We start from the raw sequence: 16,618 nt of genomic DNA, 5'->3' as shown, positions 1-16,618 counted from the left end.
TTCTGACGTTTACCGGAAGTTATAATTCGAGCACTTCCGGTTGATGTATTTTCATGAGCAACAAAGCAAAAAAGTTGATATTTTCATGATGGAATTGCTGCAGATATGAGCTAAAATGGATAATGCCTGTACAGACCTTGCAGCGTCCGAAGAGGAGGACACGGAGGTCTTTTGTCTGATGCGAGTGGGCAAAAGTTCAGATTGGCTCCGGTTGTTCGAAAACTCAGAGGTGCAGTGAGCTAATGTTGCTATGTACCTCTCCTAGGTCTGGTCTTCAAATGAAAACACATTATATTATTTATAATGTTAATTTTAATCAATTATTAGTTCATGTAATAATAATCAGTTATACGAGTGTTTTGCTGGCATGAATACAATTATTCACTATGGTCAGTCTTCAGTAATTGAAGTATTATTTAAGGTGAACTGTTTAACTTTTCTGTGTATGGAGATGTTATTGCTTAGCCTGGATTGTTTGAGCCGCATTAAATCGTCAAAATTATCTATCTGCATGAAGACAAACAAGTGGCACTGCCAGGGCAGGTTACAGGTCAGATCTGTGGAGATGCAACTCCACTCACAGTATGCATGTAGGTAGCAACTGTAATTGGATAAATGCAAGCTAGAGGAAGTAAAAGACAATCTATCAACTGGACAAAAAGTTGTACAAGTGAAGATGTTTCACTCCTACAACTTTTTGACTAGTTGGCAGATTTACTATGGATCAGATGTGGACGACTGAGGGATTACACAGACACAAGCTAGAGGAGTTCAATGCCATACGGAAATTGCAGGCAGCGCAATAACATCTTGAAGCAGGTACTCCAGAATTGTTATATAGTGTAGCTTTAATGTGTTTCTGGTCTTGCAGGTCACCATTGGACGTGGAGCAGATGTTACCTACCAGCTCTTGTCTCCCAGCTGTCCTCTGATGATCTCTAGACTGCATTGTTCTTTTAAACAGCGAGAAGATGGACAGTGGACAGTGACAGACAGAAAGGTGAACTTGTATTGGTTGCTTTGTTGATTTTGATACTAAGAAACAGACTTGATATTCAATACCAATTCTAATACCACAATGATAATTTAAAACTCTCTATATTTAGACAATAGAATGCCATTTTCAACATTACATACCGGTAGTACTTTCTTTCATATTGCCATGTCGTCTTATATCTGTGTAATCCCTCAGTCGTTCAGGTAGGTTCCATAGTGATCCATGGGTGTATACTAGTCTGTGTGTCTACTTGTTCTGATACAGCTCAAGATCGTTCTAAACCTATTCAGGAAATATTAATTTCTGTCTTGTGGGTGTGACTTTTATTTGCACCGATACCTGCTCAAATGAGTACCTAATTTTGATAAGTTTTAGTATCTGAGTTTTTATACTTTTAACAACCATGTACAAGCACATGTTTAGAAACAGCCTGAAAAATCTACTCCATTGCAGTCGTGTGAGTATTTCTAACTAGTTACTTTCCTCCCCTTCAACCCCTTCAATTATAATAGACAACAAAGTTGTCATAAGAGTACCCAAACTAACCCAAAACTACCCTATGTTTTCCTCAGAGCCTGAATGGAGTGTGGGTGAACCATTGCCGATTAGCTGCTGAGAAGGCTCACCTGATCATGCCCGGAGACTCTATCCAGCTTGGTGTCGCTGTTACTGGGAATGATGTAGAGTTTGACTACACTTTGGTTCATAGACCTCTAAAAGACATTAAATCCGTTCTGGCAAAACCGTACAGCGATACAGGGACTAAAGCTGCCCACATATTTAAAAAGCCCAAGAGGAAAATGACAGAAGAGATGGAGCCATCTACGTCTTCCAAGCCCAAACTGTACCGCTGTTCTGGGACAGATAAGTCTACAGCACGGTCCTGTCCGCTTCCTCCAACAGAAGCACAGCAGCAGTGCCAAAACATAAAAATCACTGATGTCAGAACAGAAGCGACACCAGGGGATATGGACAATTTACAAATGTATGTACTAATTTCCTCTGGAATTCATAACTTAAAGATGTACTACCTTACTTTTTTTTGGTGGAAGGTCGTCTCCATGGAGATCTTATTGGTTTGTCCAGGATTTTCCACAGTATGGCAATAATCGTATCTTTCTGCATTTTTTCAATTACAGTTGTTCAAAAATACATTGAAAAACATGCACTCAAGCTGCAAATGGAATCATCTCTCCACACGTCTAGTCTGTAAATTGGCTTGGTGGCATCATTTGCTAGAAAACGTTTTTGCCATAGTGGAGAGCATGCTAGGTAAATCAATGACATCTCCATGGAGATAAGCAGGTGGCATGTCCTTGACCAGAAAAGTGAAGTTGTAGAAATTATCGATATATCTTGATGATAATAATAATCCATTTGCGAAGCCTTGGTGAGCTATGAAATACAACAAGTTTTTTTTTGTTACATCAGATATGGCGAGGGCCCGGTCCTCTATAGTTACTCAAAATCTCCTCAGAGCATCTGTACTCTGAATAGCAGCCGCATTCATTTATACAACGACAGACTGACAGCGACCTGTTTTTCACAACATAAATATTCACACATTTCTAACACAGTTACATAATGCACCTTTAACTATTACCTCTTTCTTTCAAAGTCTTGTTTAAAATTGGACTAGGAAGAGTAGACAATGGTAATAAACCAATATCTACACAGTTTGGTCACAAAAATATATTTATTTTACTGCATCTCATCTCATTATATATATTATATGTAAATATGTGCATAATAATTATTGTACATACAATATTTGTAAATATACAATAGTAGGATTTCATTCATTGTTTTAGTCAGAATTTTTGAGGTTTTAAGGATGTTTATGAGCCTGTATTGTCCTTCCAGGTTCAGCCAGAACATTCTGATGCTGAGGGAGCAGGTGGACAGCACAGAGAGGCAGGTGGCTTCACTGGAGAGCCAACCCAGACAGAACACCCACTTAAGGGAGGAGCAGGTCCGAGAGCTACAGAATCAACTGGAGATGCTCCGAGCCAAAATGGACAAGATGAAGACACTTGAGAAATCTTTTAATAAAGCTAAAAGACAGTTAGAGGTAAGGCAACTGTTTGTATTATTCAAAACATTTAAAGGGCCTGTACCAGATTTATTTTTCATATATTTGAGCTAAATGTGTTTAGCCCCAGTACAGACATATTGTATAAACGGCTCCAAGGTCAAAATAAGTCAGCTGTGTACTATCTGCATCTAATTATAAAGCATTATACTGATCAAGAATCAGGAAGTGTGTGGTTAGCATGACAGTTGTTGTTAGCAAAGCTTCTCTGAAAACTGAAATGTGCTTATAAACTCATTGTGGTGAATAATTAGGAGGCAAGGGAAATGAGGAATAACATTGGACCACTGCAAACTAACATGTGTTGGTTGATAAAAATATATAATGTATATTTATATATAATCCATTAATTCTTTATGTTTAGGACCAGAAAACGCAGCAACAAGAAGAACATTTGAAAAAACAACTAGAAGATGCCTTACAGGAAGTAAGTGTAAAATAATTTTAAGTAGTTTTATTACAGGTGATGGATTTGATTTTCACTATATGAAAAAGAGAGCCCAAGTGTTCTCATTGGGTTCTCCTGTATAAATAAAGATGGATAAATAAAAATAAATAAAATACATTTGGGAAAACTACAAGCTATATATGGATTTCTGTTTTCTGTTTTTTAGCAAAAGAAAGTAATAGATGAACTTGCTATGTCCCGACAAGGCTTTGAGGAGATGCTTCTGGCCAAAAATAAAGAGCTGGAACTGACAAAGGTTTGATGTTTTATTTGAGGAAAAAGCTTTGTGGTATTAAAGAATAGGATAATAAAATAATTGTTTAACAGGAGGAGAAGGAGAAGGCAAGGGCTCAAAAGGAGGAGGTGGTGACTCAGGTGACAGAGGTCCTGGAGAATGAACTGCAGTGTATCATCTGCTCAGAGCTCTTCATAGAGGTAAGATTCCACCATGTAGCTTCAGACAATTTACCGCTGATAAAAAAATGCAAATAAATAAATGTATCTTTTGCTGTCACCATTCTTGCTAAACCAAATAGACCTATGTCTAATTTGCTAGGAACACCACTCTCTTGTATCTAGGTAGAACAGGTTGCAAATTGTCATTAAAACAGGTTTATAGACCCTAAAAGAACAGCTCTTATGCATTTTCAATGATGAAGTTATCGTTAGCCTCCAAACATCACAAACTATGATGAATATTACCACTTGTAACATGACTTTGCAGTTTACTGACAAAGTGCCAAAATTAACATTAAAACCAAAAATATAGTGGGCCACCACAGTTGGATGAAATAAAATAAAAAAATTTATTGCCAAATACCACGAGTCTTTCTTAAATTTGTGAACTTTAGAAAATGGTGATTTAAGGTTGATATCGACTCTTATTATTTAATGTCAAATATGACATTTAACAGCTAACAATTTATTTTTGTGGCCTGAAAATGTAAAAATTCATTCACTCTGTCTTAAAATGTTTAAAATGGTAACATCGATACCAGACTCTGTGTGCAGCTATTTTAATGACGTAATTAGATGGATATATAGTGATATAACACCTAACTCATTTGTCTTGTTGCCAGGCGGTGATCCTAAACTGCGCTCATGGTTTCTGCCGCCACTGCATCCAACAGTGGCGCAAGAAGAAAGACGAGTGTCCCATCTGCAGACAGGCTATCCAGTCTCAGACACGCTGCCTCGCCTTGGACAACTGCATTGACCGTATGGTGGAGAACCTGAGCCTCGAGATGAAGACCAGAAGAGAGGAGCTGGTCAATGAGAGGAAAGGTGAGAGGTGCGTGTGTCAGTTATATTTCAACTATGAATTCAAAATAAGAATATCATGGAAACACAAGTTCAGTTTCATTTGTAGTTTAAAAACATGTACAAAAGCCTAAAGTCAAGTGCATAGTAAAACGGTAAAAACAACCACATAAACATATAACGGCAAAGAACAGAACAGAACACTAAAGGTACCAAAACACTATGATTCTCCAAAATAAACTAAAATAGAAAACTCAATAAAAAGTAATAAAGTAATCAATGTATTTAATTAATTTGTATTTTCAAGTTCAACATTTTTATTTAATATGATTTTATAAATGTCTGATTAGCATCTGTTGTGCCTTTAAAATCTTAGATCCAATTACGGTATATAATTATTATGTATATATATTTTTCTATTTAAAATGGGAGGAAATGATGGGTAATTTTACTCCGGAAACAAAACTCCCTGTCATCTGTTGATCTGTTTTATTGCAGTTTTTCTGTTAATGTTATACTACCACATTTCCTTCACTTAGTCCTCTGCTGACTTAGTACGTGAGACTATAATGCTTTAAGGCAGCGGTCCATTTATCTGAAGTGAATGATTTATGCCATGTCATGCTCTGGTCTGCAGCATTAATATCTGTGTGACAGCAGAGGGTGCTCCCAGCTCTGTGTAACGCCACATTCGTCAAACCAAACGACTGCTCGGCCTGACTGTTCAAACAGGACTCTCACTAATGACCAGAGGAGCCTTTACAGTATGCCCTCCTATTCACTTTGGTGCAAGGTTATTCTCTGACCGTTAAGATCCAATTGGAACAGGTTATTGATGCATTTTTACAAAAGTCTTAAAGTTTTTTTCTCTTGGTGGAAAATGGGTGATAAAGAGTAGAAAAGTTGTAATTTTTTAAATGAAAGAAGTAGTAACAGTGTTTTGGTCCTTGGGCAAGACATTTGACCTTTCTTACCTTTGTGTGAATGTGGTTTGTGATTGACTGATTGGTGGTGGTTGGAGAGGCCTTAACCCCAGCTGTGATTAGCTTACCACCAAACGTGAGTAGTGAGAATGATGCTCTAGACAAGGCAAGACAAGGCAAGCTTATTTGTATAGCACAATTTGTACACAAAGTAATTCAAAGTGCTTTACAGAATAAGAAAGACATTAAAATTACACAAATCAAAACATATAAATAATCACAAATAATCATCATAAAATTTACTTTAAAATAGAAGAGTGCTGAATAAACACCTTTCAAACATATGCACATCTAAACAGAACTGTTTTGTGCATCTACTGCAGAATTGTAGAAATTAGAACTACTGTAGAAGTTTGTCAAATGCAATAAACAAAAACTTGTCATAATTTTAAGTATATCTATAATACATAGATGTTAGAATTGAAATAGTCTAATTCATTCTTGTTAGCCTATGTACTTTTGGCCACATGGGGGCTGCAAAACAACCAAATCACAATTGCTTTAAAACAGGACCATTTAAGATAACCTGTCCTTTTTGATCTAATATAAATAAATCTCAATATACAGAGCAGCACTTTGGAAATGGCTACTCTAACTGTTGATGCTGTTATCTTCACACCTCATACATCTGCTTTTACCATTTCTATTGCAAAGAAGTCATAACTATAGAAAATTACAACTTGTCCTACTACTATCCAGAAGTTGTCTCCCAGCTCACTAATGCTTCTAGACTTTTTATTTTATTTATTGAGTAAACAAAATATGTACATGTGTGTTTTACAATATGAACAGTGGTACTCTATATACCAAAACATCTATCTCTCTTGTCTAGTCTAGAATTTGTTTTAGATCTGGTTCAGGGTCATTATAAGACTTCCTTTTAAGAGTTTTGTGTTTTGTCTGAATGTACTTTTCCTTCAGGAGTCATAGTGCCCCCCACAGAGGTGATGGTAATCCCAGATGAAGACAGCAGTGTGACCAATGAAGCGGGAGGCCAAGGTGAAGTGGAGGACCCGGTGCTTGTGGGCAGCAGTCCCAGCTCCTCTGTCCTGTCTGTGCACTCAGAACCCGACCTGGGCTACAGCCAATCTTCTGTGGTAGTTTTTTTGGAGGATTAGCCATGGTTTACAAGCACTATAGAAGAGATATGACAGTGTACTACACAAATGTGACAGGGGATCATTTTGGTCTCCAAGAAAAAGGGTTGTGTTCATAATTTATCTGTTTTGCTATTATTGCAAATAAAGTTTTTTTTCATGTAAGTTTTCATACGTTTTGTTCTATGTTCTGCACTTAAATTAAATTGAAACCAAAATCTTTTAAATCTTATCTTTTAAATTTTTTATTTTTTAGCTACGTTTCATTTTGTGTTAGTGTTTGGATAGTTTCTTTTCAGCCTTCAAGAGGTAAGACTGGGTTTTGTACAATGTAAAGCTTTCTTGATAATCAAAAATATCTGGAGTTTCCCATCTTCCTTTAAAAAAAAAAAAAAAAAGGCAAAAAATACACGCATTTTTAACAACGAGCAAAAAAGGTTTCAGAATGATGAAAGGGGGGGGGGGGGGGGGGCATTGCCATAGCTATAGAAATGGACAAGTTAAAACTAAATAATGTGTCTTTTGAATGGCGAAATGTTACCTATAGCAAGAGGCTGAAATGCATGAAGAGTCCATTTTGCATTAAAGCTACGAAAGATAAATCAGACATGCGCATTTACTATTAAATTTACTTCCATATTGGAAAAAGGCGCAATTATAATATAGCTCCATGATCAAAATACGATAGTATCAATGGCTCTAAAATATTTCAAAATGAAATTATTTAAAATACCAAATATTCCTCTTTCTCCCCTAAGAGTTTTAGAGTTGTCTCCTCTTTCTCTCTTGCTGTGTACCTTTGTCTTGCCCCCCCTTTTCCACCTGTTCTCATCTTCAGCAAATATGGGTCCATCTGTGTTTTTTGAAACCCCAAATGTTGTTCACAGCATGGAGCTCAAGGCTGGAGCGGCTCCACCCTTCCATAAACATCAATAGGAAAGATACAAAACCTACAGTAGGCTAATTTGGATAATTTAAGGGTCAATAATATCTAAGACATACACAGTATTTTTTATGAATGAGTAATGCAGCAGATTCTACAATCACAGCTCTACAATGTGACCTGTTTTAGCCTTGACAGTTTGCAGACTTGTGTATTACTCATTTTAGTTTACTAAAAAATAATAAAATTGTACTTGGAGTAAATCTGGCACAACTGTTTTTACTTGTGTGTAATTTATTTTAATAATAATGTTCTTACTTGAGTAATTGTTTTTGTTAAGTCTAGAAGTGAAATATATTTATTTTTTGAATAAATTAATTCCACTTTTTTTTTTTTTTTTTTTTTTTTTTTTTTTTTTTTTTTTTTTGCACCGCTCTTTCAAATATGATATGGGTTTTTCTTCTTTTATTCAAGATAGATTTCAACAGCTCTTGGATTTCGGACACAGACGCGCTCCGTGAAATGCACGTGTACCGTTTCCATGGGGACGGATTTTTCCTGAAAGAAACACGCCTGAAAACTTGGTAAAGTTTCTAGTGTTTTGAGTCAAGTTAAACGGTAAGTAAAGCATAATAAATACTTCCTACAAGCGATATATTCTGTTCGTCTTAATTTTCATATATATTTAGGCCAAGGACTCGCAAATGTGGTGTTGTGTGTTGTAGCATTAGCAACAACGAAAGTATTACACGATAAACTAACAGTTAATCTTGCAAATCTTCTTATGTTGGAAAGGGATTTTTTTTTCAATTTATATATTAGGAAACAATAACACTAAGATACAACATTATTCATACAAGCATGTCACAATTTTAATGTATAACTCATATTATAAAATGTGTTAATACCACTGTCACTCAAATATCCAAACCAATTCATGTTTATGTCACTATTTATGGTAACTGAAGTTGTATTTTCATTCTTTTGCAGTGAAAATGAGCATTAAAAACAGGAGGAGGATCATCGCTGAGGATCCAGACTGGTCCCTAGAACAAGTGCCTTACCTGTCCAAACTCTGTCTCCTGGCTATCATAAACAACATAGAAGGTACAGGAGAATATGGCTGGGTTTCAGATGACTTCTCCAGACCTTGAGGGACAACAGTTGTAAATAAATAGTTTACATAATAATGAATGGAATTCTAAAGGCCAATAATATTTAACACAGATGGGGGCAGCTAAAATATTGTTAAACTAGTCACTAATGGAAACACTCACATTAGTGAATATACCCTTTGAATAGTTCTTGACAAAGCGTAATGTCAGAATCTCAAAACTAACAATAAATAAAAAAATGCAAATCCAAATGCAAAATATTACTAGTACTATTACATGTACTAGCATTATGACAAGTTAATTCTACTTTAGCTAATCTTTTATAATTAATTTAACATTAATTAGCTAAAGTACAACTAATAACGCTTTGTTTTAAAAGAATACATTGCCTCTATACATCTTTTGTCATTCAAGAACTGTTAAGAAAATTCCATGTTGTTAAGTAATCTGAAAGCCATGTTTTCAGCTGATACGATATCTGATTAAATGTGTCTTTCTTATGTTACCGATAACCATTTTTTGACAATAACGATGTCTTTTGTGAACAATAACATAAATGCAAAATGTTGTACATTTCATGACAATTGTGTAAACATAGAGCCACTTCTATTTTCTTTTGCTATCACTAGTCTAATACTTTAATAAGGGAGATCTAATGCACCGAGAACAAACTAAGAATGACACTTGGGTTAACAGAGATGCCCGTGCTAAAGATCTGGGAATTTTTCAATATAGGATCAATACAAAATATGAAAGTTCTCAAATATCAGAACTAATTATTATAGCTTCTAATTTAAAACCTTTGACACACTCTTTGATTTTACAGTCAAACCCATATATGGGGAACTGCTTCCCTCTGAGCAGAACTTCATCCAGGAGAAGCTACCACAGCGCACTCCCCTCACAGTCACAGCCAACCTGATCCCTGACGGCGTTTACTGGCAACGCCGCTGCAAGGAACTCTGGGACAACTGTGATGTGTCCTACCATGGCCAGAGCTGGAAGAGACTGTTTTTTGAGCGCTACTTGGAAGGTCTAATTGAAGCATTCATTCCTGGACAGACTGAGCTCACCACCATCCTGGAAATGATACCTCTATGTAAAGACTATGTGAAAAGATTGGATATTAAGGAACTACTGCCGCCGATAAAAAAACTAGAAGAGGAGAAAGAGGAGGAGCATTTTGAGCTGAGCAGTATCCACGAGGAAGAAGAGAAGCTCTGTCTAGACCATTTTAATTTCAGTGTCCTGTTAGAAAAGCTTGTGAACCTGGAAGAGCTTCACCTGGTGTACAGAGTCAAGCAGTGCGGTATGAACTATCAGAAGGAGATGTTTCGGATGACACAGAAGGACTGTGAGACGCTCTCTCAGGCTGTGAAGTCCTGTAAGACTCTCAAGGTCAGATCAAATTAAGCACACTGGTCCTTATAAGAAAACTTTGTAGCTGATGTCATCAGCAATCCCGGGGGGACGAAGCTAACTAGGGGCACTGCTCTGTCTGTAGCTCTGTTACTACTCTAATCCCTGCTTTAGAAGATAACATAAGATATGTCTTTATTAGTCCCACAGTGGGGAAATTCCAGCATTGCGCCGCACATTTCAAGAACAGCAGGAAAATGGTAACATGCAATAAAACAAGATAATAGATAATAGCTTAAAATAATTTAAAAATAAACTAAAAATAAACTCTAATTATTAATGGACTCTATTAATAACACAATCTGACCATAAAGAATTGATTCAGATAGAACTACAACAGGTGTGCTGTTAAACAAGTTATTCTCAAATAACACTGAATGTGAGTTATAGTCACAAGCTAGCTAGTATCAGCCAACAGTTCCAGTTAGTCTCTGTCATTTTTTTTGTTGAAAATCAAACACCTGAACAGGACCATGAACGCTTGTATTCATCATAGGTTACTGGAAATGTGTTGTTTAAATCCATTTTGTATTTTTTCTTGAGTTTCAGACAAGCTAACTTATCAGGCTGTCTTTGCTAATGTGTGCATTGTGTCACTATGGTAACATTCTTCCATATTGAGCAGTTTCGATAGAGATGTTATTGCTTTGCTTAGAATGTTCCAAAGTATGGCATTAAATTTGTCTTTCTTCATGGAGACAAGCAGGTGATATGACCAGATCATGTTATAGGTCAGATCTGTGGAGAGGAGACCCTGTTCACAGGAAGTATGCTGTTACGACCCAGCTCAGCTAGGGAAAAGGGAAAGTAACAAAACAAGATGGAAATTGTAAAACTAAAGTTATAATTTATTTAAAAGGAATGTTAAGGTTAAATCTAACAAAAAGAGGCTCTAAACAGAGTACAAAATTCTAGATGTACTGCTAAACACAAAAAGGTCAAAATTCTCCTTTACAGGTTTAAATTCAAAGTTCACAAAACAGAAAGTACAAAGTCAGTAAAGTGGCATGCCGATTAGCAAATGAAGTCAGGCAGCCAGGATTGACAGGGGAAGGGTCCTTTTAAACTGGTGCCACAGGTGGAGGGCAACGATTGGCCGGGCCGTTAATTGTCCCTCCAATCACAGGTAGAGTAGGCCGTCAATCAACTGCCAGCTGCGGGACACGCCAGGAGGGGCCGAGAGAGAGAGAGAGAGAGAGAGAGAGAGAGAGAGAGAGAGAGAGTGAGGGAGAAAGAGGGAGACATGCAGTAGGAGGAGCTGAAGGCCAGAGGCCGTAACATATGCATATAAAAACAAGTTTAATGCCATATTGTGGAACATTCTAGGCAAAGCCATAATACCAGAGAAGTTACATAGCGCACCTTTAAGAACTAATGAAGCAATGGTGTAGTCCTAGGTTTACCATTTAGTTCAAATCTGCAATGGTCCATTTATTAGATTTTTAGATTTTCTGGTGGTGACCACTCAGATGGCCAAATATTTTGTCACGTACTACCACAGTCTGCACAGTGTATGCATAGTTCTTGTCAAACTACTCATTCAAGATTCATAGTCTTTCTAACACATTTTTACTGATGTATTTTTTCTTTGTTTTTAGAGTCTATAGATACAAGTAAATGGCACTAATTTTGTTGTGTTTATGTAGGTTCTACACCTCTACCAGAGCAGGGTTGACGACACTCAGTGCAGACTTCTGGTTAAACACTTACTGGACCACCCATCTTTAACCAAGCTGGACCTTAGTTTCAACTATATAGAAGACAGAGGAGCCAGAGCCATCAGCAAACTGCTCACCAGGAGTAAATTGAAGACTCTCACACTCTATTGCACCGCCATCAGAGACCATGGTGCTAAAGCTTTTGCCCACAGCCTCTCCACTAACACCACTCTGGAGGAGCTAAACCTGAGCCTGAACTTGGTGGGGGATGAAGGAGGGCAGGCCATTGCGACTGCTCTGCTCAGCAACTCCTCTCTGAAGACCCTGAACCTGGGGGGGACAGAGGTGGGCGAGCAGACTGCTATCGCTCTTTCCAATGTGCTGATCCACAACCACACCCTGAGGGACATCAGTCTCTATCACTGCAAGCTGGGAGTGGTAAGTAATGCAGTGAGTAGAGTAGTTTTCAGTGGGGTGAGTGTCTTGCCCAAGTGCGCAATGGCAGTAATGCAGCAGAATCAAACAGGGTGGATAAATATGTTTAATAATAATAATAATATGGAAATTTGGTGATGAATGAAAATGTGCTGGAAAATGTGCTGGAAGCAGCTTACCTGGCCAGCCAAGGCCACATGCTTTGACAAAACTTTATAAAGATGTGTGGGTCTGGAACCGTACCCTGTCTCGTCAGTTCCAGAGGGCGTGATTGACAGGTGGGTTAACCCATCTCTGTTTGTGTCAAAACAAACATGGCTGTTTACATGCAAAAAATTGAGAAAAATGACAGTGGACAGCATGGATTTCTGCAGAATCAACAAGTGAAAGACTAAACTATTATTTGTCTCAGGTAAAAGAAGTTATTTTGTTCTGAATGTTACGAGGAGATTTGGGTTTCCACTTCCCGTTTAGGCGACATTTTGAGGGCTTCACTGTTCAAAAGATATTGTAGTTTGTTTGTTTGTGAGTTAATTGCTATGACTACAGTCCAGTTTTTCATCATTCAGAAACCCGTTGATATGATAAGTCACAGGGTCTTTACTGTCCTTGAATGCATAGGGACTAATCCTGTCAATTGGACATGGGACATTTATTTTTTCCAGCACAGTCAAAGTCAGTTATAACAGACAGGCCCCCGTATTTCTGGGATAATTCAATATATTGGGTAGATAAGCTGAGAACATTCAAACCCCCAATATTGCCCATCTTGTGCTTGTACTTATGGTGAGCGTGGTGAGCACTGTTTCACTGTAACCACTGTAAACAACTATTTTCCATTAATATCAAAGATCACTGACATATAAATTTAATTATTTTGTGTTTCAGAAAGCGGGTAAAGCCCTACAGGAGGCCATGTCCAAGAACAGCACTGTTATCAAGTTTGTCCTGGATTGCACTGATATTGAGGAAGAAGACAGTGACTTCATAAATGAGGTGGTGTGGGCCAACGAGGTGCGGGCATCTCCTGCATCAAGACCAGACTGATGCAGAACTCATTGAAAACACATGTACCTTATTTACATTTTAAAGAAGAATTTTAACATCATGCTTTGGTCTGCTATATGGTCTATGAGGTATGAGCTCATTTTAAATTATAACATCCTTATTTAAAAATGTGTTAATTGTAAATTGTCTAAAATGGCTTAATAATGGAAATAGGTTCTTAGGTGACTTTCCGATCAAAACTCCAGAAAATTCCTTGTCCTTGTCTCAAAAATGTACATGTCTGACCCAGAGTCAGACTTTTTCTATAATCACAAGTAAGTACAAGGCAGTGGGTGGAGATGAGGGGGTAGGTGAAAATAGAAATTTTCAGAGCACTCAAGCAGAATTACAGAATTACTCGTTTTGAATCAATGGTGTCTTGAATGTGGGACAGTAAAAACATGCATAAATCACTGTAATACAATTTGAAGTGGATAAATAAGAAAAAACATCTACGATAAAATTATTAAATTATTATTAATGAGCTTCATTTCAGTGGGCTAATGCTGTACCAGGACAGGTTGCTAAAAAAACTAAACACAACTGGACCTTTCCTGAAAAGTTTTAGAATGGTCTTGATGAGAAGTAGAATAAGAACACGTGGTAATATAGAATAATGCTTGTAATGATGGCAATAGAGAAAATAGGCTACAATAGGTTGCAAGCAAGACTGGATAAATGGAATAAGGTTGCCTGGTAATGCAGATATAAATACACAAATGACTAGCAGAGAATACACTCAAAACAACATTCTTAAAACATACTAACAGTAAAAAAAAGTCTTGACAAAAAGTTTAGTGAGAAGTTGCATTTATGAAGCCTGTTACATTGACCAATGAATGAATATAAGGCATTCTTATTGGTATTAAAACCTTTTACCAAAGCTTTACAAAACCCACAAAATAAAAATATCTTAAAAATAGGAGTGCTAAATGCTAAGTCATTTCTACAGTGCTAAAGCTAACTGCTAGCATAATACTGAAATCTGATGCCCAACTGTTGTCTTTGGGATCTTAAGTGAGAAAGTTTATTATAGTAATCAATGCCAGAATAGATTTTACTATTATAATATAGTAAAATAATTAACAAAAATAAATGTGAAAGTTAGCAAGTACAAAATCACGTCTGTAGGCAACACTAGCTTTGCCACCAATGTCTTTCTAGTAACATTCTTCTATCTCCTTGACTCTATTTAATCAGTCAATAGCACAAAGTCATTCATTGCTACTATCTAATTCCCACAATTCAATATAAAAAAAATGGTCTGGTTGGTCAAAAAATACATACCATAAGCCCACATTTCACATATCATTATAATACACATGTGAGTGAGCCACTACAATATATCTGTTAGTATCATGATGATAACGGCCATGCTGTTTTTATTATGCTTATTCCCACTGTTGCCAGCAGAGGGCATCTGAGACTTAATCCAAATATATTTAAAGAGCATATGACAGGTTTTCATGTTTTTCTAATTCTGACTGGGTTTAGTAGGATAGTACCTGTGGTAAATATTTAACATACTTTTCATCAGTTAGGTAGCAGTTGCAGAAAAAATGTTGATAAGAAAAGTACAAAAATACAGGAAGTAGTGCTGATTTCTGAAACGGGATACCTCTATCTGTATCATCTGCACCGAACATTCCATTCAAAATGCAGGGGAAATTTACGAATGGTTTAAACCTCCTTATAATAAAATAAAAGTGTAAAATCATTTCTATTTTGTTTGTACAGTATGGGTTCTAGGTAACAGTCACAATTACTTATGTCACATTGCTGCCCGTGTTCAACCAGAAAGTAAAATCAGTAAACCTATCTAAAATTGTCAAAAAAGATAAAATAGGCAAGATTATTAGTAAAATCTTAAATATAATCACATTAACTACTTTTTAGTCTGACTTGTCATATGCACTTTAAAAACAGAAAGCCATTTGTTGAAACAGAACCTTTTTATTTCAGTTTTTTTTTTTATTTTATTTTTTTTTTAGGCTTTATAAGTGAAATACCAATGCAAAGGTGTTGGAACAAGTTTGAGTAAAGCATTATAATATGTCCCCTTTAATATAAGCTGTCCCCTCCAGTTCATTATGTGATGAGTTAAGACTGACTAGGCCGGATGTATTCTCTCATTAGTCTGAATGACAGCTGTATCAGGAACAAATGCAGACAGTGTGACTGCCGCTCTGCTCCACATATTTACTATTCTTAGAAATCCAATGGCTTTGAATCCAGCCAGTGTTAAATACCAGAAAACCTGTTAATGATCTATAGCCATATAAGTTTCACTGCAGCCCTGTGGAGACGAGTCAGTGAGAGATTCTTGTTGTGAGAGTGAGATAAAATGATATGCAGATGGGAAAAAGAAAATCACCAAGCACCATTTTGGCTGTATTTACATTGAAATAGTCACCTTATGTCTGTTGCAAATCCATGTTTTATTTAGGCTGATGATTAGAGCTGCACAATATTGTTAAATTGTTGTTAAAGGTCCTATATTACACAAAATTCATTCTCGTGAGCTTTAAGCCATGTTATAATATTGTTACCTCCTCAAAAACATACCCAGAGTTGTGTTTTGTTTCAGTCACACCATGTTTAAGTAACCCTTAAGTAACTCCCTAGAGTGGTAGTTTTCAAGTAAACAGCTACATTTATCTTTTGTTCAGTAGAGATTGACAAATCCAGGGCTGAAATCATCCAACTGATTCGAGTGAAGACGTATGGAGTTTAAAAACAGTGGAGCACTTCCTGTAACACCACCTGACATCATGAGGTGGAACACAGTGGTTCCCGTTTGAGACAAGAACTCAGCCTAAATATGCAGGGTTTGTGTGTTAAACATGTGTGAATGAAACAAAACTCCAGGCAAGTTTTTTATGAGGAAACAACATTAACATAGATTTAAAAATAGCGTAATATGAGCTCTTGCACTATCAGCTATCTATGGGAAATTGTTCATTGTTATAGGACCATTTCTATAACAATGAACAATTTCCAACAAAATATCATATCCTCTGAATGGTGACTTCTTCAAAACAGGAAGCTGAAACCCATGAATACTGCCGTGCAAAATCAATATTCATACATATCCTGCTAACACAAATGTCTTTTATACCATTTTTTCCCCCAAACTTAAAGACTTTAAATTGGACTTAAGACTTAAAGATTATTTTTATTTTAT

The 16,618-nt window shown here is 36.6% G+C and overlaps 2 protein-coding genes across 3 annotated transcripts; both read left to right on the top strand.

Annotated features, from left to right (window-relative positions):
- Positions 1–28: 28 nt before the first annotated feature.
- rnf8 (ring finger protein 8, E3 ubiquitin protein ligase) lies at positions 29–7,101 on the top strand. 2 transcript variants are annotated; one of them, XM_033990849.2, is made up of 9 exons: positions 29–229; positions 872–1,000; positions 1,570–1,982; positions 2,861–3,068; positions 3,454–3,516; positions 3,704–3,793; positions 3,865–3,972; positions 4,617–4,821; positions 6,702–7,101. In XM_033990849.2, exons 1-9 carry the CDS (start codon positions 116–118, stop codon positions 6,896–6,898), a joined length of 1,527 nt encoding a protein of 508 aa, XP_033846740.1. In that variant the 5' UTR covers positions 29–115; the 3' UTR covers positions 6,899–7,101. The 2 variants fall into 2 exon arrangements, with proteins under 2 accessions (XP_033846740.1, XP_033846742.1); XM_033990851.2 differs by having other exon boundaries at positions 4,617–4,828.
- Positions 7,102–8,755: 1,654 nt separating this feature from the next.
- tcte1 (t-complex-associated-testis-expressed 1) lies at positions 8,756–14,051 on the top strand. The gene is made up of 5 exons (XM_033991414.2): positions 8,756–8,867; positions 9,702–10,273; positions 11,941–12,390; positions 13,276–13,403; positions 14,018–14,051. Exons 1-5 carry the CDS (start codon positions 8,756–8,758, stop codon positions 14,049–14,051), a joined length of 1,296 nt encoding a protein of 431 aa, XP_033847305.2.
- The last annotated feature ends 2,567 nt before the right edge of the window (positions 14,052–16,618 follow it).

This window comes from Periophthalmus magnuspinnatus, chromosome 24, assembly GCF_009829125.3.
Source record: "Periophthalmus magnuspinnatus isolate fPerMag1 chromosome 24, fPerMag1.2.pri, whole genome shotgun sequence".
NCBI classification, from domain to species: Eukaryota; Metazoa; Chordata; class Actinopteri; order Gobiiformes; family Gobiidae; genus Periophthalmus; species Periophthalmus magnuspinnatus.
Note: the sequence above shows the minus strand (reverse complement) of the source record. Positions and strands in the feature narration are given on the sequence as shown.